This window comes from Carcharhinus amblyrhynchos, chromosome 6, assembly GCF_965287045.1.
Source record: "Carcharhinus amblyrhynchos chromosome 6, sCarAmb.v2.hapA, whole genome shotgun sequence".
Taxonomy (NCBI): Eukaryota; Metazoa; Chordata; class Chondrichthyes; order Carcharhiniformes; family Carcharhinidae; genus Carcharhinus; species Carcharhinus amblyrhynchos.
Genome location: NC_137329.1, coordinates 13387925 through 13411203, shown reverse-complemented (window position 1 = coordinate 13411203; position 23279 = coordinate 13387925). Strand labels below are relative to the sequence as shown.

Sequence of the window (23279 nt, the reverse complement as noted above, 5' to 3'; positions counted from 1 at the left end):
ACCCAGTTCCATTTCATACTTTGTTACCCACCACCTTATCAAGAAGCTTTTTCTGTTTCTTTCAGGTGTTGAGATAGATTTTTCTATGTAATCCTATTGAAATATTTATCACCATAAAATATTAACGATATAAAAAAATTGATTTTCTAAAATGGCTTTGAATCTGTTGGTTTGACAGCAAGAATACCTGGATCAGATTGCTTGGCTACCTTGGTCTTTTTTTCAGCCATTTTCAAGTGGTGGTTTTGCCGAGCTTTAATTTGAAAAGTACTTCTGATGTACTAACCGATTAGCAGAAGAGGCCAGTAAAAATTTGAGTAAAATGTCCACTATTCTGCTACACAAGAAAGTTTGTTAAATTGCTACAGGAGTTGAAAGTCACTCCCATAGCGCCATTGGTCATTATTTGGGAGATGGATGTTTGCAGAACACCAGAGAGGCTATCAATCATAAAATCCTTCCTTTAGTTAATTATGTTTAGCCGAGAGTGTCTCTGTGTATATAGTTTGTGGTCATGGTTTGTAATGGTGTTGTGTTTGAATAACAAGTGATGCTGCTAACCACATTTGGGTTATTGTTTATAGTCTCCTTGCTACTTGTGCACTTGATGTTTTGTTTGTCCTGACCTGGCAGCATTTGTGAATTAGAATATAAACTGTTGCAGGGTTCCAGGTCAAATCTGACATTGTCTATACATTTAGAATGGATAGAGGTTGCACCAGTAATGCATCCTGTTAACAAGATAAACTAACAAGTGAAAACTAAAGCAAGGGAACGAATGAGATGGCCAAACTGATGAATAGAGAAGTGAAGATTTATTTTAAGTTGAAGGAAGGGGGTTAAGGGAGATAAAAGCCATCAACGGGAACAGTTAGAGAAGAGAAATAGATGAGGCAAATAAATAATTACCCAAAGTGGATAGCATGCAGAAGGAATAAAAGGAATAGAGGAATAGCTGAAGGAATACATATATTTGATGTGGGAACAGAGCGGACACTTGGGGTTAGGATTGTGACTTGTGTAGAGGATCAACACCTACTGCTTAGGCTGCTTAAGCCAAACACCTGTATTCTTCTTGTAATCTTTATGTAATTCCATGTAGGTACGTCCCTTAACAGGCAGATGCACAATTTACTTGGTTGGGTAAGGAACAGAATAAAGTTGATGAAATGTTTATGGTTGTCTGTCCCTGCCCACAAGACAGCTGGTCGACTAAGATCAGCATCTCCGCACATCTGGAAGGGACAGTTACGTGCTAGTCTTTTGCCTTGCTCCAACTGATTCCTTGCCAAATCCAGTCATAGAATCCCTATAGTGCAGAAGGAGGCCACTCGACCCATCAAATCTGCACTGATCATAATCCCACCCATGCCCTACTCCTGTAACAGCGCATATTTATCCTGCTGATCCCCCCCCCTGACGTTGGAGTCAATTTAGCAATCAACCTGACCCGCACCGCACATCTTTGGACTGTGGGAGGAAACCGGAGCACCGGGAGGAAACCCATGCAGACACAAGGAGAATGTGCAAGCTCCATGTAGATAATGATCCGAGGCCTGGATTGAACCCGGGTCTTTGGCGTTGATTAGCACTGCTGCCTGAATGTGTCACCATGCTTAGAACCTTATCCTGTGCTTTCTTCCTCCACATCATTGTGGTGGGTCAGGTGCAGTCTTCAGGAATCAACCTCGAGTTCGGCAGCATCAGATTGTGATCTGTTTTCTCCATCTTAAGCCCCCCCCCCCCCCCCCCCCCCACTTCTATTTTTAAGCGCCCCATACACATATTTCTTCAATGCATTGCTATCCTGCATGCAGCTTCCCCCACCCCCCCCCCCCCCAACTATCTATCCATTGTTCTTAAAGTTGCCACATTTTGTTGCAATCTCTCACAGCTTTAACACCTTCTCCCTCCTTGCAGTTCTGACGAACAGCTAAGGGACTCAAATATTAACTCTGTTTCTCTCCTTACAGATGCTGCCAGATCTGCTGTGTTTTTCCAGCATTTTCTGTTCTTGTTTCAGATTCTAGCATCTGCAGTATTTTGCTTACATCCCTACCCCTCATTAGCTCTGAGGAAAAGTCATATTAACGCTGTTTCTCTCTCCACAAATGCTGCCAGACCCTCTAAGACTTGCCAGCACTTTTTGTTTTTATTTCAGATTTCCAGCATTCACAGTCTTTTGCTTTTATTATTAATGTTGATCTAACATTGTGCCAATCATGGATCATAGGATTAGGAGGAGGAGGAGCAGAGCATTCAGTCCTTTAACTGTGCTCTGCCATTCAACAGTATCATGGCCAATCTGGTTGTGGTCCCAACTTCATTTTCCCCCCTTTAACCTTAACCACCGTCCCCTCTATCTAACTCTGTCTTAACTTAGATTATCTTGATGGTGGATAATCTAAATATATGCATCTCAATAATACTCGAACGTGCCCCTCCCCACCCCGCTATGTCGTGACCCCCAACTCCAGAGGTCAGAGATTCTGACCTTGACCAGAGATTGTCACATTTGCCTTAATGGATGAACAGCTTTCAGATTCTGTAAAGATAAAGAGATTGGAAAGTGGGAGGTAGGTGAGCCAAAGTTATGTGGCATCTATGGGCAGATCCACAAGAGATGGGTGCGATCCTAAATGAATATTTCTCATCAGTATTTACTGTTGAGAAATGTTATGGAGCTTGGGGAAATAAATAGTGATGTTTTGAGGAGTGTACATATTACAGAAAAGGAGGTACTGGAAGTCTTAAAGTGTATCAAGCCAGATAAATCCCCGAGACCTGATGATATATCCCAGGGCATTGGGGGAGGCAAGGGAGGAAACTGTGGGTCCCCTAGCTGAGATATTTGAATCATCCAGAGTCACAGGTGGGGTGCCTGAAGATTGGAGAGTGGCAAATGTTATGCCTTTGTTTAAAAAGAGCTGCAGGGAAAAGTCTGGAAACTACAGGTCAGTAAGCCTCACATCTGTGGTAGGTAAATTGTTGGAAGATATTTTGAGAGACAGGATCTGCAGGCATTTAGAGATGCAAGCACTGATTAGGGACAGTCAGCATGGCTTTGTGAGTGGAATATCATGTCTCACAAATTTGATTGAGTTTTTTGAAGGGGTAACCAAGAAGGTAGATGAGGGCGGTGCAGTTGATGTTGTCTATGTGGACTTTACCAAGGCCTTTGATAAGGCCACCGCATGGTAGATTGTTGCATAAGATTAAATCTCATGGGATCAGGGTGAAATAACTAAATGGATACAAAATTGGCTTCTTGACAGAAGCCAGAGTGTGGTTGTAGAGAGCTGTCTCTCAAACTGGAGGCCTGTGACCAGTGGTGTGCCTTAGGGGTCAGTACCGGTTCCACTGTTACTTGTCATTTATATTAATGATTTGGATGAGAATATAAGGGGCATAGTTAGTAAGTTTGCAGAGGACACTAAGATTGGTGGCTTAGTGGACAGCAAAGAAAGTTATCTTCAATTGCAATGGGATCTTGATCAATTGGGTCGTGGGCTGACGAATGGCAGATGGAGTTTAATTTAGACAAATGCAAAATTGTCCAAGCTACCCATTTTTTTAAAACCCCGAAATAAATCCCAATTGCCCGCATTTGGCCAATATCCCTCTTTTGGTAGACTGAACCAGGGCATGATAATCAGTTAATGATAGGGCATTGGGGAGAGTTACAGAACAAAGATATCTCGGGGTCCATGTTCATAGCTCCTTGAAAGTGGAGTGAAAGGTGGACAGAGTGGTGAAGAAGGCATTCAGCATGCTTAGCTTCATCGGTCAGAACATTGAATACAAGAATTGGAATGTCTTGTTGAAGTTGTGCAAGGCATTGGTAAGGCCACACTTGGAGTACTGAGTGCAATTCTGGTCACTCTATAATAGAAAGGATATTATTAAACTAGAAAGAGTGCAGAAAAGATTTACTAGGATGCTACCGGGGCTAGATCAACTGAATTATAAGGAGAGGCTGGATAGACTGGGACATTTTCCCTGTTGAGCGTAGGAGGCTGAGGGGTGATCTTATAGAGGTCTACAAAATAATGAGGGGCCCAGATCAGCTAGACAGTTAATATCTTTTCTCAAATGTAGGGGTGTCTAAAACTAGAGGGCATAGATTTAAGTTGAGAGGGGAGATGTATAATAGTGTCCAGAGGGATAGTTTTTTTTCACAGAGAAGGCGGTGAGTGTCTGGAACGAGCTGCCAGATGTAGTAGTCGAGGCGGGTTTAAATTTGCCTTTTAAGAAGCATTTAGATAGTTACGTCGGGTACGATGGATATAGAGGGATATTGGCCAAATGTGGGCAATTGGGATTTATTTAGGAGTTTAAAAAAAATGGGTGGCTTGGACAAGTTGGGCCAAAGGGCCTGTTTCCATGCTGTAAATCTCTCTGACTCTATGATTCTAAGTTGCTGAATTATTCTGTGATTAAAATGCAGCCGTCATCATTTTCTAACCGGCATGACATTATTCCGCTCGCTAAAATTGTACCAAATCCATCACTCATACCCTCATTTTGATAATGAAATGCAGTTTGATTTGAATGTAAAATGAGAATGTAAGTGGGTATGTTCAGATTTAATCTTTGAAGTTTTTTTTTGAACCATGTCTCTGTGTTAGAATAAACCAGGTAGTAATAGGAAGTGAATGACCTTGCTGGCTTACCTATCAGTCACCGTGTCTGGAGGGAATGTTGCATTTAATGCCAACTTTCCATGGAATAAGTGCTGTTCTGTGGCCCTTTATTTTTGTTGGGGGTAGGGGGATGTGGGGGTGGTTCAGTGATTCAAGAGATTGGTTAGGATTTTCCAATCCCACCCTTTGCAGGTGGAATGGGAAAATTTGACAGGATCCTAAATGCAATAGGTCCACCGCCTCCAGCAGGAACTCCCGGTGCTACGATGGGTGGGACCAGAAAATCCCAACCACTATCCTTGGTTATTATTGCTCCTATGATTCCTGAGTATTTTCTTGGTAAGCACAGGAAGTGGAGTGTATCAGAATCTTGGCTAGTATGAACAGACAAATGAATGATTATGGCTGGAATTTTCTGACCTTGCCCGCGGCTGGGATTCTCCAGTCCTGCTGCAGTGAATGGAGATTTGGCTGAGCGCCAAGTTCTCCATTCCTGCTGGCAGCAGTAGTGGGGCATGTGGGACTGAAGAATTCCTGCCTACTATTCGAATCAGAAGGATAGTAAGTGGGGATGTAGGTGGTTCATTCATAAAATGGGTGGATGTTGAGAGCCACTCTGGAATTCAGGGACCCTAATGGAAAAGCAGAGGTGTTCAAGAGAAGTAACGCTGTGCAATTATCCAGAATGTAGAGATGCCGGTGTTGGACTGGGGTAGACACAGTAAGAAGCCTCACAACACCAGGTTTAAGTCCAACCAGTTTAATTGATAGTAATCCCACAAACTTTTGGAAATGGTGTTCCTTCATCAGGAAGGTTCTGATTAGAGAAGGGCATATAAATTCATATACGGTTTACAGAATTCTGATTAGAATGCAAGTCTTTGCAGCTAACCTGCTATTCAAGTCTTGAAGATGCAGACAATGTGAGTGAAGATAGCATTAGCATAGGTTAAAGAGATGTGTATTGTCTCCAGACAGGACAGTAAGTGAGATTTTACAAGCCCGCACACGTGAGGACGGCCTCAACCGGGATCTGGGATTCATGTTGCACTATCTGTAACCCCCATGACTTGCCTGGGCTTGTAAAATCTCACTTACTGTCCTGTCTGGAGACAATACACATCTCTTTAACCTATGCTAATGCTATCTCCACTCACATTGTCTTCATCTTTAAGACTTGAATAGCAGGTTAGCTGCAAAGACTTGCATTCTAATCAGTATTCTGTAAACTGTATGTGCCTTTATATGCCTTTCTCTGATCAGAACCTTCCACACACCCGATGAAGGAACATCGTTTCTGAAAGCTTGTGGGATTACTATCAAATAAACTGGTTGGACTTTAACCTGGTGTTGTGGAACTTATTACTGCAATTATCCAGAAGCCAGTTGTACACCAATAGCAGCTTGATCGTAAATTATAGACAAAGCTGGTGTGGGAATATCGTAGGAGGAGGAGGGAAAGATTCACAGCAGTGTGAAATAATTACACGTGCTTTGAATCCAGAATCCGAGCCACGTATCCTATTAAGGAAATTCTAATTGATTTGGGCAACATTGTCATTGACAACAGTAGATAACCTTCACTGTGCATATTTTCCCAGGAAAATTTAGAAGCATTTTTTATCATTTCAAAATTTTAACTCCTATGAATTGCTTCTCACTGCACTGCTACTGGTGGCTGGAATTCTTTGGCCATTCACTGCAGTGGACCAGAGAATTCCGGCCATGGGCGAGGTCAGAGATTCCGGCCCATTGTGTTAGCCTGTTTTTTTTTCCTAAAGTGTTGTTACTATTATTATATAATTCAGGTTCAGGAGTAACCATGGACCTATTAGCGTATAGCCATCCTGGACATTAAAGAATTATTATATTTCCCAGTGGCAGGATGGGCGAACGCACATTGCTTTGTCACTGAGCCAATTAATATTCAGTCTGATGCCTGATGGAAGCTGAGTTAGCCAGCATTGATTTTGACGGTGCAATTCGCTTCAGTCTCCCAGGGCGAAAGAGGAGAAAGAAAATCCTCTAAGTTTTGGTTGCTGATCCCTCTGTAGTGTGCTTCTGAGCTTTTTGTGTGAATGTTGGGTGAGCTTGCGATCGATCGTTCTTCTGCCGCAGTCAAATTCGTGCTCAGGCCCACGAGGAAATGTGGGTGACAGACTTGGGGGCAGCACAGTTGATAGCACTGCTGCCTCACAGCGCCCAGGACCTGGGTTCAATTCCCAGCCTCGGGTCACTGACTGTGGGGAGTTTGCACATTCTCCCTGTATCTATGTGGGTTTCCTCCAGGTGCTCTGGTTTCCTTCCACAATCTGAAAACTGTGCTGGGTAGGTGCATTGGCCATGCTAAATTCTCCCTCAGTGTACCTGAGCAGGCCCAGAGTGTGGCAACTGGGGGATTTTCACTGCAGTGTTCACTGCATCCTCCAGGATGTCCTGTAACACTTAATAGCAGTGGCATAGTGGTTAGCACTGCTGCCTCACAGCGCCAGGAACCTGGGTCCAATTCCCGCCTCGGGTCACCGTCTGTGTGGAGTTTGCACATTCTCCCCATGTCTTTGTGGGTTTCCTCCAGGTGCTCCGATTTCCTCCCACACTCCAAAGATCTGCGGGTTGGGTGGATTGGCCATGCTAAATTGCCCCTTAGAGTCAGAGAGACTAGCAAGGGTAAATGTCTGGGGTTTTCGGGATGATACCTGGATCATGCAGACTCAATGGGCCAAATGGCCTCCATTCTAGCAAGCACCCACTAATGTGGCTCAACAGTAGAGAGTAAAAAGTAGAAAATTGGTGGCGAATTGCAGTAGAAAAAGATTTATTTTGTCTATCACTTGTTTCTTCTGTTGATGTAATTTCAAAAGATGAATCACACACTTATTTGCACAAAAAAGGCTTAAGTTCCAAACCGGTAATACTATTGAATGTTGTTTTCTTACCTGGGGGCTTATTGGTATTGTACTCATATAGAGAATGATCTTTTTGTCAGGCTGGTGAAAAGTGCCTGCAAGCCAAGTAAGTACAGTATCTTTGGTATCTTATGTTTAGGGATTACTGGAGACACCAAGATCAGTGATAAGTATCATTCGCTTAGCAACAAACCAGCATTAAAGGATCAATGTCTGATTCAGGGGAAAATGTGTTGCTACTTGCCACAAAAAAATGGCACCAAAGGCACTTAATTGTTTTACCATTAGCTTTTAGTTTATAATTATGGGTTTGAAAGCAATTGTGAAACTTAAGTTTGACTTGACGCTATTTGCATTTTGGACAATTTTTAGGTGGTAAGTTGTTTTGGATTTCTGTATTTTCCTTTCTTCCTTTAGCATTTAACAGTGAATCACTCGAGACCATAGTTGCTTAATAACCACCTCGGACCGCGTTGATAACATTTAGGGTGGCACAGTGGTTAACACCGCTGCCTCACAGCGCCAGGAACCCTGGTTCGATTCCCAGCTTGGGTCACTGTCTGTGTGCAGTTTGCGAGTTCTCCCCGTGTCTGCATGGGTTTCCATTGGGTGCTGTGGTTTCCTCCCACAGTCCAAAGGTGTACAGGTTAGGTTGATTGGCTGTTCGAAATTTGTCCTTTGGTGTTCGGGAGATTTGCAGGGTAAATACATGGGTTTACAGAGATAGAGTCTGGGTGGGATTGTTGTCAGTGCAGACTCTATTGCCTGAATGGCTTCCTTCTGCAGTGTAGGGATTCTATGATTCTAACATGTTCATAAATGGCCGCATCTTGTTAATTAAAATAGGGTAGGTTTCCGTCCTAAGAGTTGATAATTGGAGCAGGCTGGATGGGCTGAAAGGCCTCCTTCTGCAGTGTAGGGATTCTATGATTTTAACATGTTCATAAATGTTCGTGTATTATTAATTGTAATGGGGTAGGATTCTGTGCCTAAGGTGTTTGGCAATTGGGACATTGAAGTCAAATAAAAACATACTCAAGTTGTGACTTGTTGATAAACACGGCCTCTATTACGGATCTGCTTTGATGGTCCTACTTTCATTGTTGCTTCTTGTCTGCTTTCGCAAAAAAAAACCATGTTGTTTCGATGAGTAAAACAAGTTGGGTGTTTTGTTCCCAGTTTGGACTTCGCAGCAACAACGAGCGCGGCGAGCTGTTGAAGGCAGTTTTCCGAGTTAATTAAAATCCAATCCGCATAATGTCCCATTTATTTGACTGAGTTTCCTCCGAAGGGATGTCAGCGAGGTTAATTGAATTTTGTGACTGTCGCGAGGGAACGCACCGTATTGCGAGGAAAAAGTGACAACTGAGAAATGTCCTGCTCGTGTCATTAAAGCTGTTTTAACCGGAGGTTTTTGCTACCGTTGTACACCAGGAAGGCAAAAGAACACTGCCAGAGGTTAAGAAGAGGAGTAAGATGTGAATGATTTGGCACAGTGTCTGACTAACAGCTGTACAAACACAGTATTTCAGAATTAGGTGTCAGGTTTCTTGAACACGGCTATTGCCATTCTTTACCTCAGTTTAGGGAATGGGCTGATACCAGCTGTGCTTGTGCTAAATGAAGCCAAGCATTTTGCTTCGCACTTAGAACTGTCAGTTACAGAAATCCTGCATTATGTTACAATTTAATTGGCATTGTCTGCCACAAAAGTTTTTAGAATACTCTGCAAACTGCTTTTAGCTTGTTACTCGGGCAACTTCGGGAAGGATAAATGAATTAGCACAGTAATATAAAAGCGAAAGACTGCTGGAAATCTGAAATAACAGCAGAAAATGCCGGAAAAATTCAACAGGGTCTGGCAGCGTCTGTGGAGAGAGAAACAGAGGCCGAATTCTCCGGCTGTTTACGCCCTGCCGGTGCTGCCAACGAGGATGGAAAATTTGGCACTCAGCCAAATCTCCGTCCACTGCAGCGGGACTGGAGAATCCTGCTGGCGTGAAAGGCCGGAGAACCCCGCCCAGAGCTACGGTTTTGAATTGAATGTGACTCAGAACTCCAAAGGAGGAATTATCAAAGAAAAATTAACAAGATATAAGAGACTGCCCTGGCTTTAGACAGGTATTGCTGTGTGAGAATGAACACATAGAAATTAAGGATTCAACAAAACTCGCTCAATGTTATTTCATGTGTCAATTTTTTGATGACAGAACTCGTTCAGTAGTTTCACAGCACGACAGAGCAATCTTTCTACTTTTCCTTCTCAGAAGACAAATATATGGGGTGGAATTTTCTGACCCCCTTCCTCCCCGTTGCATGTTTTCTGGCAGAGGAGGCAGCTCACCATTGGCTGCCAGCGGTGTCTTGTGGTCCCACCAATATTTCTGGGATGTTTTTGTGTGACTCACTTGTCCCGCTGTCATGGAACCTGTAATAAGTTCACAGAGGCGGAAGTCCCGTCACCAAGTTACTTTATTTGCACCGTACGTCAGTACACAGCCAGCTCTCCAGTTGCTGCCTGCTGAATGCAGGCTGGGAGTCTGACATACCTGCTTTAAATAGGGAGCGTGAGACTCCCTGATTTAACCATCAGTTAGGACTCATCAGGTATCTCTTTTCGTATTCTAGCAAGCCAACCTCATTAGCCTGGCTGACGTCATCACAAAACCCGCATGGGTGAGGGTTGCGGGGGTGGGGGGTTGGGGGGGGCATCTTCGGCCAGACTGGAAGATTCTGCTGGCAGGAAGGGCTTGAAAATCTCACCCTCAGTTTCACTTTCAGTTACTACAAATGAAACCAAATTAATTAAGAAATCTGGTTAATTTGGTCTGGCATTGGGAGTGGTTGAAATGAATGAGCTAGTTGCTTTATGGAGGTGGGAAAAGATTAGCAAGGTAAATTTGAGGAGTTAACGGGAATAGGGCCTGGGTGGGATTGTGGGGTCAATGCAGACTCGATGGGCCGAATGGCCTCCTTTTATGCTGTAGGGATTCTGTGACTCTGTGGCCTCAGTGCAGGAATGAGGCTCCACTTGTATTTCTTGCAATTTCCTCTAAGATCTCTGGGATTAAATTGGATGGCCTCCGAAAAAGGTGCACAGGGATCACGAGGCGCAATTAACATTTGATTGTTAACAAGTTAACTTGCAAGTTGATTGCAATGCAGGAAACACACACAGCAGGATTTTATGGCCTCCAAACCGTAAAATCCTGTTTGCGGTCAATGGACATTTCCATTGTCCGCCCCTCGCCCGCTCTGATTCTATGGCAGGCGGGGCGGTAAAATTCCGTCCGCAGTGTTTGAGCTGCCTGTTCATTTGAATGATATCTGCATCACGAAGCACGAACTGCAGCAGTCATTGGCCGGTCGTGAGAACAGAATGCAAGTGTCCTGAAAAGCTAACACCAGTTGAAACTAATCTGAAACCAAAATGCTGGAAAACCTCAGTAGATCTGGCAGCATCTGTAAGGAGAGAAAAGAGCTGGCGTTTCGAGTCCAGATGACCCTTTGTCAAAGCTAGAAGGCATAGAAAGTGGGAGGTATTTATGCTGTAGGGTGAGGGAATTAATGCACTAATCTGCACTGGTTAGAGAGGACACGCATTGTTGTTGGAGCAGGTGCCAGAGAGTTGTTGTTGAAGAGACCTAGGAAAGAATAAGGAATGGCACCAGGGGAGAGTGCATGCTCAATGGTGCTTGGTCGCTGTGCATTGGAGATCTGGGTATAGAAAGTGAACATCCTGGGCAGATAGCCCTTCTCCCTTTTTAAAATCATAGGAACCCTATAGTGCAGAAGGAGGCCATTCAGCCCATTGACTCTGCACCGATGACAATTCCACCCATCCCCGTAAGCCCACTTATATACCCTGCTAGCCCCTCTAACATACACACTAAGGGGCAATTTAGCATGACCAATGCACCTAACCCGCACATCTTTGAACTGTGGGAGGAAACTGTAGCACCCAGAGGAAACCCACGGGGGGAACATGCAGACTCCACGTAGACAGTGACCCAAGCTGGGAATTGAACCCACGCCCCTGGAGCTGTGAGGCAGCAGCGCGAACCACCGTGCAATCATGTCGTCTTCTTCCCATCTTCTCCTGACCTGTCCAGACTCTGATTCCTCTCCCAAGTCACGCTGTGTTTATCCAGGGGAATGCCGATTCATGCACCTGTGTCTGGATCTGTGCAAAAGCCTTGAACTCAGCAAGAACTCCTTCAGCATCCACACCACCTGCAACAACTAGAAGTCATCCAGCAACTAACCAAGTGATTGAAGCTGTCTTTAGATTACGCAGCTGGCAGAGCCCTTCTTTGCTGTTTGGAAGTTGTGTTCACTTGTGTGAGGTTAAGGGAGGGCCTAGGCTGGAAGATTGAGCTGTAGAAAGACATCGTTGATGTGAAATCATTGAATCCATGATTTTTCTGTTTTGCATACTTCCAGTAGGGTGTGTCTGCTCACTAAAGTCTGCACTGATAGTATTGGCACAATTTGCACCACACATCTGCATCGTGCAACACTGATACCATCTCGGAGCTCCAAGTGATGGTTCCTGACGATTTCCATTTCTCGCAACACAAGTGGGATTTTCTGGCCGCACTCGCCCCAAAATTGGAAAATGCCATCCGAGGTCGATGGACCTTTCCATGATCCGCCCCTTGTCCGTTCCGATTCCTGTGGCGGGCAGAATGGGAGAATTCGCTCCCATGTCCCTTCTTTCACATAACTGTCTGTGTTATTGTGTAAACTTTGATAGGTAAATTGTTTGGCGAGCCTGCTTACTTTATTTATCTTTTCAGTGTGACTTGTTCAGAGGGCCATTGTGTTTATGCGTTTAACTGGGGAACCATCTTAAAGCTGCCATGTTAAATTGTCGGCGTAGTGATTGATGTGGTCTAATTGGCCAGGTTAATTTATGACTTTGCCAGCATCTGTGAGCCTGTTTATGTCATCAGGGAGACTACAGAGTGCTTCCTATCGCCCGCATGCAGAAGCTGTTTATGTATATTTGATCCTCTGGGTTCTGCCTGAAGGAACCTGATGCTGCCTGGAGCCCTGCCTGTTTTACTCAGAAGATCTTTTGACGGGGGTGGGGAGGGGGGGAGTTGGTGGAGGTGTGTGGTGATGGTTGGGGGCTGCTTATGTGTGATGCAGAGGAGCAACAGCATAAAACACTTCCACACTCTCTTTCAGCCACAGCAGCCTGGCAGGACAGCAGCACCTTCCTTGTTGAGTTTGAAGAGGGTTTAATTTTGAAGCTGCGAAGGGAAATTGTTCCTTCAGCAGTCGCAACGAGCTTATTTTTTTTTTGGAGTCTGGGGAACTACCTGTGGCGGTAGCTAGTCGGAGTGGCAATCTGGACTTCCCGGAAATGAAGTTGTAAGCGGCTTGGAGTTACCGGCGCGACAATTTGTCGTTTGCTGTGTTTCGGATTGTTAGCCTTCAGTACCATTTTATTCTGATTTGGCGCTGAGCTACAAGGTGGAATTGAAATGTCTGCTGTTAGCTCGCCTATCAAGCAAGCTGGTACTCTGCCCTGGCCTAACCTCAACCATTACCCCTCAGTACAGCGGAGGGGCACTAAAGATGAACGTTCAGAGCTGAGCGGCAGAACCCATTGTTGCGATCAATACAATGAAACTTCCAGTCTCTCCAAAGAGCATTCTGCAACATATCCATTTGTAAATATGAATGAGGTGGGATTATTTGCTTAACGTGAATTGATTTGTCAATATCAGTGTAAGTGATTTGCTTTCTCGGTGTAAAATGTTGCTTATTTGTTCAGGGCTCAAGGACTGCATGCTTGCAGGAGGAATTGTATGACTGTATAGAGTGTCCTTTGTCCACCCACTGAAAGAAAATAGCGCAGCACAGTTAGAATGTTTTGTCATCAGGAGTTTCCCTTTAGATTTGAATTTTCTCCTGCTGTTCGAGAGGTTTCCGCAAGCTTTTTTTTGGAATAATCACTGGATTCTTGCCTGATCCACGATCAAACTGGTGCAGAGTAAATTAGGATTAGAGAGATGAATGCATTGTTCAAAGATGGTTGTGGGTGGGCTGGCACAGTGGTTAGCACTGCTGCCTCACAGCCCCAGGGACCCGGGTTCGATTCCTGGCTTGGGTCACTGTCTATGTGGAGTCTGCACATTGACCCCGTGTCTGTGTGGGTTTCCTCCCACAGTTCAAAATAGGTGTATTGGCCAATCACAATCAGCGTGCACCTCACTTCATTTATCCTTGCTTTACGTGTATATCACTTCAATTATACCGGTAGGAAAAAAAACTACGTGGACCAAAAAATCAGTGGAATCTGGCAACCTGCACATAAGCAAAAACCAGAAAAATCTTCTGGACCGCATTCAGAACCCAGACGCATTTGGCCCCCAGGCCCCAGGTTATCCACCAATGGTCTAAATAGAGAGAGATTGCAAAACTCAGCAGTACAAGGGATCTGGGTGTCCTGATAGGTCAATCACACAATGTTAATATGTCGGTATAGCAAATGGTCAGGAAGGCAAATGAAATGTTGGCACTTATTGCAAAGGGACTGAAATTTAAAAGTTGGGAAATTTTGTTGCGGCTGTACAGGGCCTTGAAGAAATGAAATCTGGCGTATTATGTAGAGCTTTGGTCTCATTTGAAAAGAAATACAACTGTTGGACGCAGTTCAGAGGAGGTTCACTCAATTCATTCCTGGGATAAGGGCTTATCTGCTGAAGAAAGGTTGGGCAGATTGAGCCTACACCCATCAGAGAGATGGTCTTATTGGAACATATGTGGTACCGTGACACCCTGGCTCCCTGGCACTGGATTTGTGGGGATATCTCAAAGCTCCCATGTAAGGATTTACGCTAAAGGGATAATTTCCCCTAGACAATTGCACTGCACTGTAAGAAGTCTTGCAACACCCAGGTTAAAATCCAACATGTTTATTTGTCAGCACTAGCTTTCGGAGTCTCCAGCTCCTTCACATAAGAAGGAGCTTGAAGCTCAGAAAGCTAGTGCTGGCAAATAAACCTGTTGGACTTTAACCTGGTGTTGTGAGTGCTTACTCAGTCCAGCGCCGGCATCTCCACATCAATTGTGCACATCAGTTGGCTAAGTTCAGATATTTTGGCCAGTGTACACTATTGAGAAGGTTTGAAGAAATAAAACCATTTTTAGCTTCAGCGTAACTATTTTAAATATGAAGATCGATTCCACATGGGACACAGCCAGTGTTCCTGACTGAACAAACTGGGGCTTCCCGCCCGCCAACCCCACCACCCTGATATCTGACTGACTGACCCTCCCCACTCCCCAAATCCACGTACTTTGGACGCTTACTTTCTGCCTGGCCTGTTATATTCAATACGATATTTAAACTCAGCGGGACCAATTCTCGCATCCTGTTGTGCTGATTTTTTTTTAGTGCGGCCGGCTGGGAAAATCACACGGGGGGGGTGGGGTGGGGTTTGCGATTCACGGGCGTCTTGCAAGCGTTTGCGCCCTCCTAGCACAGGAGGATTTTCCACGTGGCCTGCTCCGTGCCAGAAATCAGCATGAATTTAAATTATATTTTAAATAGCTGACTGAATTCTTGGGGCCTGCTAGCCTCTCCCACCCTGTCAGAATATTTCACTTCAGCAGGGTTTAGAATAGTTTTCCCGCTTTCAGGGAGCTCACAGCCTGACCCTGCCGAGTGAAGGGAGGGGCAGTCAGGGCCCCATAGAGGGTTGTGTTGGGGGCAGGGCGTCCCTGGACATGGGCACCCTGCCTGTGCCCCTGTCACTGTCCGGAGCAAAGTGCTCTTGCCCAGGGGCTGGGACAGGGCCTGGGGGTGATCATGGGGGTGGGTGGGAGGGGTGGGGGAGGGGCCTGCTGCCAGTCTGCATTGGGATCAGTGGGGGGCAGGAGGAAGGCCAGTGATCGGGGTGGGCTGGGGAAGGGTGGGGGAGTAGGTTTCTTTCCTTGAAGGACATTAGATGGGTTTTTGCTCCAATTGGCAATGGTTTCATAGTCATCTTCTATTCCCAAATTTTTTAAAATTGAAATCAAGCTTCGCCATCTGCCGTGGTGGGATTCGAACTCAGGTCCCCAAAGCATTAGCCTGGACCTCTGGATCACTCATCCAGTGACAAATACTACTACGCCACCGCCTGATGAAAAGCTTCACTGATTGTAAAGGTTGACAGCGTCATGGCCACTGAACTGATGTTGGCAACGATGGTGGATCAGTATTGGGGGGGCGTAGACCATTCAGCGCATCAAACTTGCTCTGCAAAGCACTTGGAGCAAATAGGGTTAACACGGTTAATATTTTGCAAGGGACTCATGGCTAATTCTTGTATCTGTTGAATATCAATGGGAGCTTTAATCTGCTGTTTTTTCTCATTGCATGATAATATCATGTTTTCTTTGCAGAGTTTAACTATGTCTGTGTTTATCAATGGACTGATACTCAGGCTTTTGTCTGTTTGCTGAGACAACATCGCTCCCAGCCCACAAACGATGGGAACAGTTTGATCTTGATCTGAACAGATACAATGACGATGTTGTCTAACATTCAGCATTCTTGCTCATCCTGTTAACATTATAAGCAGTCAGTGTTCTGTTTTTTGTGTGCGCCGGTTAATCAGGGTCGTCCATCCATCAGAATGTGTCTTTAGAAACATAACCAGCTTGTGAAATCAACACATCGCGCAGCAGCGGAATTGGAAATAGGTGGAACAAAAGGCTATTTCAGCAGTGTGAATCAACAGAAATGGAAATAAAGTTATTGCACTCGGCAACGGTGAATTGCACAGTAATTTCCAAATCAATATAAAGGAGCACAGCTCACACTATTGTAGGCAGCCCTTCTACCGTATCAAATACAAATATCCCGTGACGCAATTTTAAATTTCGCAAGGAGATCACTGATGGATCTCACTGGCGTGTGTCCAACCAACCGTGCAGAAAAATACATTGAATCAAACAACACCGCCAAGGTTAAACTAACTTTGTGCAACACAAAAAGACGCTTCCAATCCAAGATAATTCAGTTGACCCCACAGGATGTTTGTGTTTGAATTGAATGGCCTAGCCCACATTTCAGGCAAAACAACAATTGTAGTATCTGCGGGGCCTGAAGCTGTTATTAAATTTTTTAATGTAAACATAGAAACTAGAAGCGGGAGTAGGCCATTCAGCTCTTAGAGCCTGCTCCCGTCATTCATTTTGATCATAGCTGATCATCAAATACAGTAGATTCCACCTCCACCACCCCCCCCCCCACCCCCCACCACCCCATATCCCTTTATCCCTTTAGCCCCAAGAGCTTTATCTAATTTCTTCCTGAAACCACACAACATCTTGGCCTCAACTATTTTCTGTGATACTGAATTCCACACATTCGCCCCTCTCTGAGTGAAGAAATTTCTCCTTACCTCAGTCCTAAAAAAAAATCCCCACGGTGCAGAAAGAGGCCATTTGGCTTTTGTGCTGTGATATAGTTCAAGTAATTAATACCATGCTAAAGTTTCTTGCTTCGTGGCTATCATACAACCTCCACGTGGTAATAATTAAAATCAATGGGAATCCTTATATGTCAATATTTAAATGTGTGTTTGATACGTTTACCTGGAGGTGGAGGACCTTTGCATTACTGACCATTTGCCAGTTCCATCTTTTTTTCCTCCCTGCTTTCTCCCCTCACCTCTGCACAACTTCCCTCTTTCACTTCTTTCCCCCTCCCTCTAAACGAAGCTTAGCTTGTCGTAACCCTGATAATTGCGAAGCTTCACAGCTCAGCATGCTCCATCTCGCCACTTAAGGCTTGACAGCGCATGAGGAGGCACAGTGGTTAGCACTGCTGCCTCACAGCACCAGGGACCCAGGTTCAATTCCGGTCTTGGGTGACTGCATGGAGTTTGCACATTCTCCCTGTATCTTTGTGTGGGTTTCCTCCGCATGCTCCAGTTCCCCTTCACAGTCCAAAGTTGTGCAGGTTAGGTTGATTGGCCATACTACATTGCCCCTTAGTCTTCCAAGATGTTAGGTTAGGTGGATTAGCCATGGTAAATGTGTGGGGTTACAGGGTTGGGGCAGGGGAGAAGGACTGGGTAAAACACTCATCGGAGAATCTGCGCAGACTCAGTGGGCAAAATGGTCTCTTCGGCGCTGTTAGAATTCTAATGGGAATGGGGGGGATCAGATGAAAGTGGAATTGCAACAGCCAAAATCCATACTTTCTCTGGTCTGCTGAAATTGTATGCCATTATCATTTATCATGTTATCTGCAGTGTGAGACATGTACTAAAGAGTTGTTTGAAAAGATGGACCCTCATGTTTGAAATGAGGGATGTCTCAAATTTGTGCAGCTTGTCTCTGACCACCCAGAATAACTCATTGTTGGTAACTGTGAATGAGGCTCCAACCTCTTTGTTTCAGCTGCTGGCTTGTTGAAAATGTTCAAAGTATTCCTGGGAACACTTGTCTATCACACTGTAGACATAGGATTTATATTTTAAAACAAAGAACAGAACAGTACAGCACAGGAAACAAGCCCTTTGGCCCACCAAGGCTGTGCCGACACAGATGCTTCTCTTAGCTAATATTTTCCTGCCTCTATTTTGGTTGCTGCACTTACGCAAGGATATTTTGGCCTTGGAGGGAGTGCAAAGGAGGTTTACTGGGCTGATACCGGAGTTGAGGGGGTTGAACTATGAGGAGAGGCTGAATAAACTAGGCTTGTACTCGTTAGAGTTTAGAAGAATGAGGGGAGATCTCATTGAGACATGTAAGATGATGAATGGGATGGATAGGATAGAGGTGGAGAGGCTCTTCCCGCTCAGAAAGGACAGTAGGACTAGAGGGCACAGCCTCAAGACAAAGGGGGGAGCGGTTTAGAATGGAGTTGAAGAGGAACTTCTTCACTCAGAGGGTGGTGAATCTCTGGAATTCTCTGCCCATTGAAGTGATGGAGGCTGCCTCGCTAAATATATTTAAGACATGGGTTGATAGGTTTTTGATAGGCAAGGGGATTAAGGGTTATGGGGAGAGGGCGGGAATGTGGAACTGAGCCACGATAGATCAGCCATGATCTTATTGAATGGCGGGGCAGGCTCGAAGGGCTAGATGGCCTACTCCTACTCCTATTCCTTATGTTCTTATGGTCCATATCCCTTTATTCCCTGAGTTTGCACCTTCTCCCCGTGTCTGTGTGGGTTTCCTCTGGGTGCTCTGGTTTCCTCCCACAGTCCAAAAGGTACGTTGGCTAGGCGCATTGACCCGAACAGGTGCCGGATTGCGGCAACTAGGGAAATCTCACAGTAACTTCATTGCAGTGTTAATGTAAGCATACCTGTGACTAATAAATACATTTTAACTTCAACTTTTATTCATGTATCTATCCAACGCCTCTTGAGTGTTGCTATAGAATCTGCTTCCACCACTACCTCCAGCAGCGTGTTCCAGGCATTTACTGTCCTCTGTGTGAAAAACTTGCCCCTTATATCTCTTTGAAGTTTTCCCCCACTCACTTGCAACCTATGCCTGTGTCTATTGACATACCGCAAGACCATAATGCATCACGCCGAGAGCGAGAAGCACAAGTAGCGCAGTTCTGTCCTAAAATGGCAAAAGGGGAGTCCTACTGATTCCATAGGTTCCCGATTTAGCATATTTCATTAGCCATGTATTCTCTACGTTGGTCACAAAGACCATGTCCTTGAAAGAACTCAGCGAAATAGTAACAGCAGTAGTTAATACCACTTTACTGCCCTGATTCACCTGAGTGGGAGGTCTCATAATCGCTCCCTATATTGCACAAATCTGACTTAATGACACATTGTTTGGATTCAGTGTTTTTATATACTGTGGAATAATCGCTGTATTTTATCACAAACAAAGGACATGTTGCAACATTTTTTGTTTTCAAAGTATTTTATAAAATGACTTCCAGTGACTTGGAAAGTAAGATGAGTAACTAATCAGCAGAATGAAGACTATATTTATATAGTGCCTTTCTTGGATATTGGTCGCGTTGGAATGCATTTCACTCATTGCAATATTTTTGAAGTGTGATCCCTATTCTAATGTTCTATTAAAGGTGTGTTTGCATTACCTATCGCATTGTTCTGCAGCAGTGCTGAAAGTTGCTTGTACGTTATTTTATTACCAGATTAAATCAATCTTAAGATCTGACTTTGCACTTAAAGTTTATTTATTAGTGTCACAAGTGGGCTCACTTTAACACTGCAAGGATGTTACTGTGAAAATCCCCTAGTTGCCACACTCTGGCGCCTGTTCGGGTACACTGAGGGAGAATTTAGCATGCCCAATGTAGGCAACCAGCACGTTTTACGGACTGTAGGTGGAAACTGGAGCACCCGGAGGAAACCCACACAGACACAGTAAGCGACCCAAGCCAGGAATTGAACCCGGGTCCCTGCTGCAGTGAAGTAGCAGTGCTAACCGCTGTGCCTCCCCACTCACTTTCCTCTACCCTCCAAACTCTCAGACTCTGCGATTTGACACCCAAGCTGCAAATCTCATTGCAAGGTTTAAATACAATCTTCCAGAGTTTGGATGTTAAGAGGAATTTTACTGTAACCTAACTTCTTGGCTACTTGGCCCAGAGGTTGTGAGTTCATATCCCACAGCTTGATAAATAGTAAAATTGGACTCATGAATTCTGGTTATCCAACAGCTTTCATTTTATTTTTGGTAATTTGCAATCTGACAGCAGAAAGAATGATTGCGAGCAATGCTGGATTGACATAAGGCCCCAACTTGTTCAGTCATGCTCGGAGGAGGGGATCAGTTAGTCTTTCCTATTAGTAGTTAGAGCATCTTACCCTTGTGGGCACTCACTTATCATTGATAATATCTTGTACAATTGTGGGGTCGAAGGGTATAACAGTGGGATCCTCGTATCGACATGACACATGTTCCTTCAATTTCTCCACCGATGGACTGACTTAACACTGTTTAAGGTGAAGCTTGGTTGAAATAATTCAATGTATGCTGAAGTTAAAACATAGAACATTAGTTATAATAAAAGCAAAATACTGCAGATGCAGGAATTTGAAACAAAAACAGAAAATGGTGGAAAATCTCAGCGGGTCTGTCGGCATCTGTGGAGAGGGAATAGAGCCAACGTTTCGAGTCTAGATGCTCCTTCGTCGGAGCTGGAAAGCAAAATATTGCAGTTGCTGGAGTCTGAAACAAAAACAGAAAATGCCAGGAAATCTCAGCATGTCTGTCTCCATGTGACTCCAAACCTGCAGTAATGTGGTTGACCCTTAAATGCCCTTTGAAATGGCCTAACAAGCCACTCAATTCAATTCAATTTAAGGATTGGCATTGCCAGCGGCACCCACGTGCCAAGGATGAATAAAGAAAGAAAGATGACTGGTATCATGATGTAACTTGCTGCATGAGTTTTATCAAAATCCCTTTGTGCTCTGTCACACAGGCTCACCTTGTGGCAGCCTTTGAGCAAAGCCTGGCAAACATGACAGGACGATTGCAGAGCTTAACGATGACTGCTGAACAGAAGGTGAGTGTTGCCTGCACCTGATGTCATGTGTACTCTAATGTACTATGTAAAGAAAGCACTGAGAGGATGATCAGTGTTTGGACAAGTGGAGAATGTAGGGGGTAAGTGACTCCCGAGTTAAACTGGACATGTATCCTTCAGAGAGCTCCCTCAATGTGAACAACTGCTAGGACAGCAGGAAGATGGATTAGATGCAATTCTCACGATTTAGGATTTTCGATGTTATTGTAATGTGCTGTCCACATTGTGGACAGGATTCTCCGATCTTGTTCATTCGCTGCCCGCAGGAATGGAGAATTTGGCGCTAGCGGGGTCAGAGGTTTCCAGCACATTCCTTTTGATTATACAGCAAGGAAAGAGAAATATATTTCCAACCAGGCTACCATAAATAATCCAGTTGATAACATAATCTGTGTACATTTTTGAAAGCAGTAGTTCCGTTTTGAGAAAAGCCAGTTGTAAATTAGTGAACAAGACAACAATGAAACACAGCTTATTTTCAGACGTAAAGAACGTTTTATTTGTCTTGTGATATTCAGGATTCCGAACTTAATGAATTAAGAAAAACCATCGAACTGCTCAAGAAGCAAAATGCGGCTGCCCAGGCTGCAATAAATGGAGTCATTAACACACCTGAGCTTTCGTGTAAAGGTAGGAAAGAAATTATTTATCTGGTATGTGGAAGCATTTATATATTCCTTCAAATAATTGTTTCCAAGAAAATTTTACTACTCTTATATTTGCCCTCATTTGCCAATGGGATAAGTGGAAACAGATCAAGCCAAGTGTTAATTCCTAATTGTGCTGCATAAGGATAGTAACATCCTTTTTTGAAAGGAAAGTCATGCATTCATCAGATACACTCTGACTGACAGTTTGCCGATGCAGTAGTGTACTTGAACCACACTATCGCAGTTATACCTTAACCTTAGTGGGTGGCACAGTGGTGAGCGTTGGTGCCTCACTGTGTCAGGGACTTGGGTTCAAATCCCAGCTTGGGTCATTGTCTGTGCGGAGTTTGCACGTTCTCCTCATGTCTGCATGGGTTTCCTCCAGGTGCCCCAGTTTTCTTCCACAGTCCAAAGATAGGTGGATTGGCCATGCTAAATCGCTCCTTTAGTGTCAAGGGGACTAGCTAAGGTAAATGCGTGGGGTTATGAGGATAGGGCCAGATTGGGATTGTGGTCAGTGCAGCCACGATGGGCCAAATGGCCTCCTTCTGCACTATATGATTCTATAATTAAACTATCTCCTTAGTTTGTTCATGATAGAAAATTATTACAATTTACAGTGTCTTGCCAGGATAATGTTTGCCGCATTAGGATTTTTATTATATTTGTATACAAGTCAACATTATAACATTAGATGAACAGGCAATTATCACAGTACTGCCACCAACTTTCTTTCAAGTGAATCACAATAAGAAAGACAGTTTATTCGGTGTGACCATTGATAAGCTTGCTGCGGCCTTCAGCCAGGGTCACGCTGTCCTTCAGGGCACCTTCTATTGGAATAGCTGGATATGAAAGGGGAAAAAAAACGTCCCAATGATAAGTCTATCTGATTAATGGGACAAGCCAACTCATCAATCATCAGCATAGAGACATGCTTCCCTCCTTTTTCTCCCTCGCTGGTGGGGTAGCTGTAGGTTGACTCTGAATGAGGTTAGGCTGAACTCTCTTTCTTGTCAATAATGATCTGTTTTTAGAGAATTCAATTCTGATGATGCAGCAAAAGGAGGTTACGCTCCTAATTTCAGTACGATTCATGAGTGAAATAGTAACTCGTGTTGAGCAAGGTGTACACAATTTGTGTAGTGACCTGGCTACAAATACCTATCAGAGCACCTTAATGTAATGTGTCAGTCAAATGAGGATGTGCAAGCCTTGTGCGCGTTGAAATGCGTGCACCAGAGGGATTGGCTGATTTGATACGAGTGCAACTTTTTCCTACCAGGAAACGGCACGTCTCAGTCAGCAGATCTCAGGATCCGTCGGCAGCATTCGTCGGATAGCGTGTCCAGTATTAACAGTGCCACCAGCCATTCCAGTGTGGGCAGCAGTGCAGAGGTGGACTCCAAGAAAAAGAAGAAGAAGAACTGGGTAAGTCAAGAGACTCTCAACTTCTGAATGTGTTTTTCTAAATCAAGAATTCTCTACGGGATATGGACCAAACACTGGGCGATTGGGACAAGCTCAGCGGTTTTAA

At 44.4% G+C, this 23279-nt stretch overlaps 1 protein-coding gene across 10 annotated transcripts in view; it reads left to right on the top strand.

The window, feature by feature from the left end:
- nav2a (neuron navigator 2a) overlaps positions 1 to 23279 on the top strand; it is an 806339-nt gene that overhangs the window by 743342 nt on the left and 39718 nt on the right. For all 10 annotated transcript variants that reach the window (XM_080189918.1, XM_080189922.1, XM_080189916.1 and 7 more), the window contains 3 exons: positions 20988 to 21071; positions 21611 to 21722; positions 23028 to 23173. In XM_080189918.1, the coding sequence (XP_080046044.1) occupies positions 20988 to 21071; positions 21611 to 21722; positions 23028 to 23173 (342 nt within the window). The remainder of the gene's footprint in view (positions 1 to 20987; positions 21072 to 21610; positions 21723 to 23027; positions 23174 to 23279) is intronic.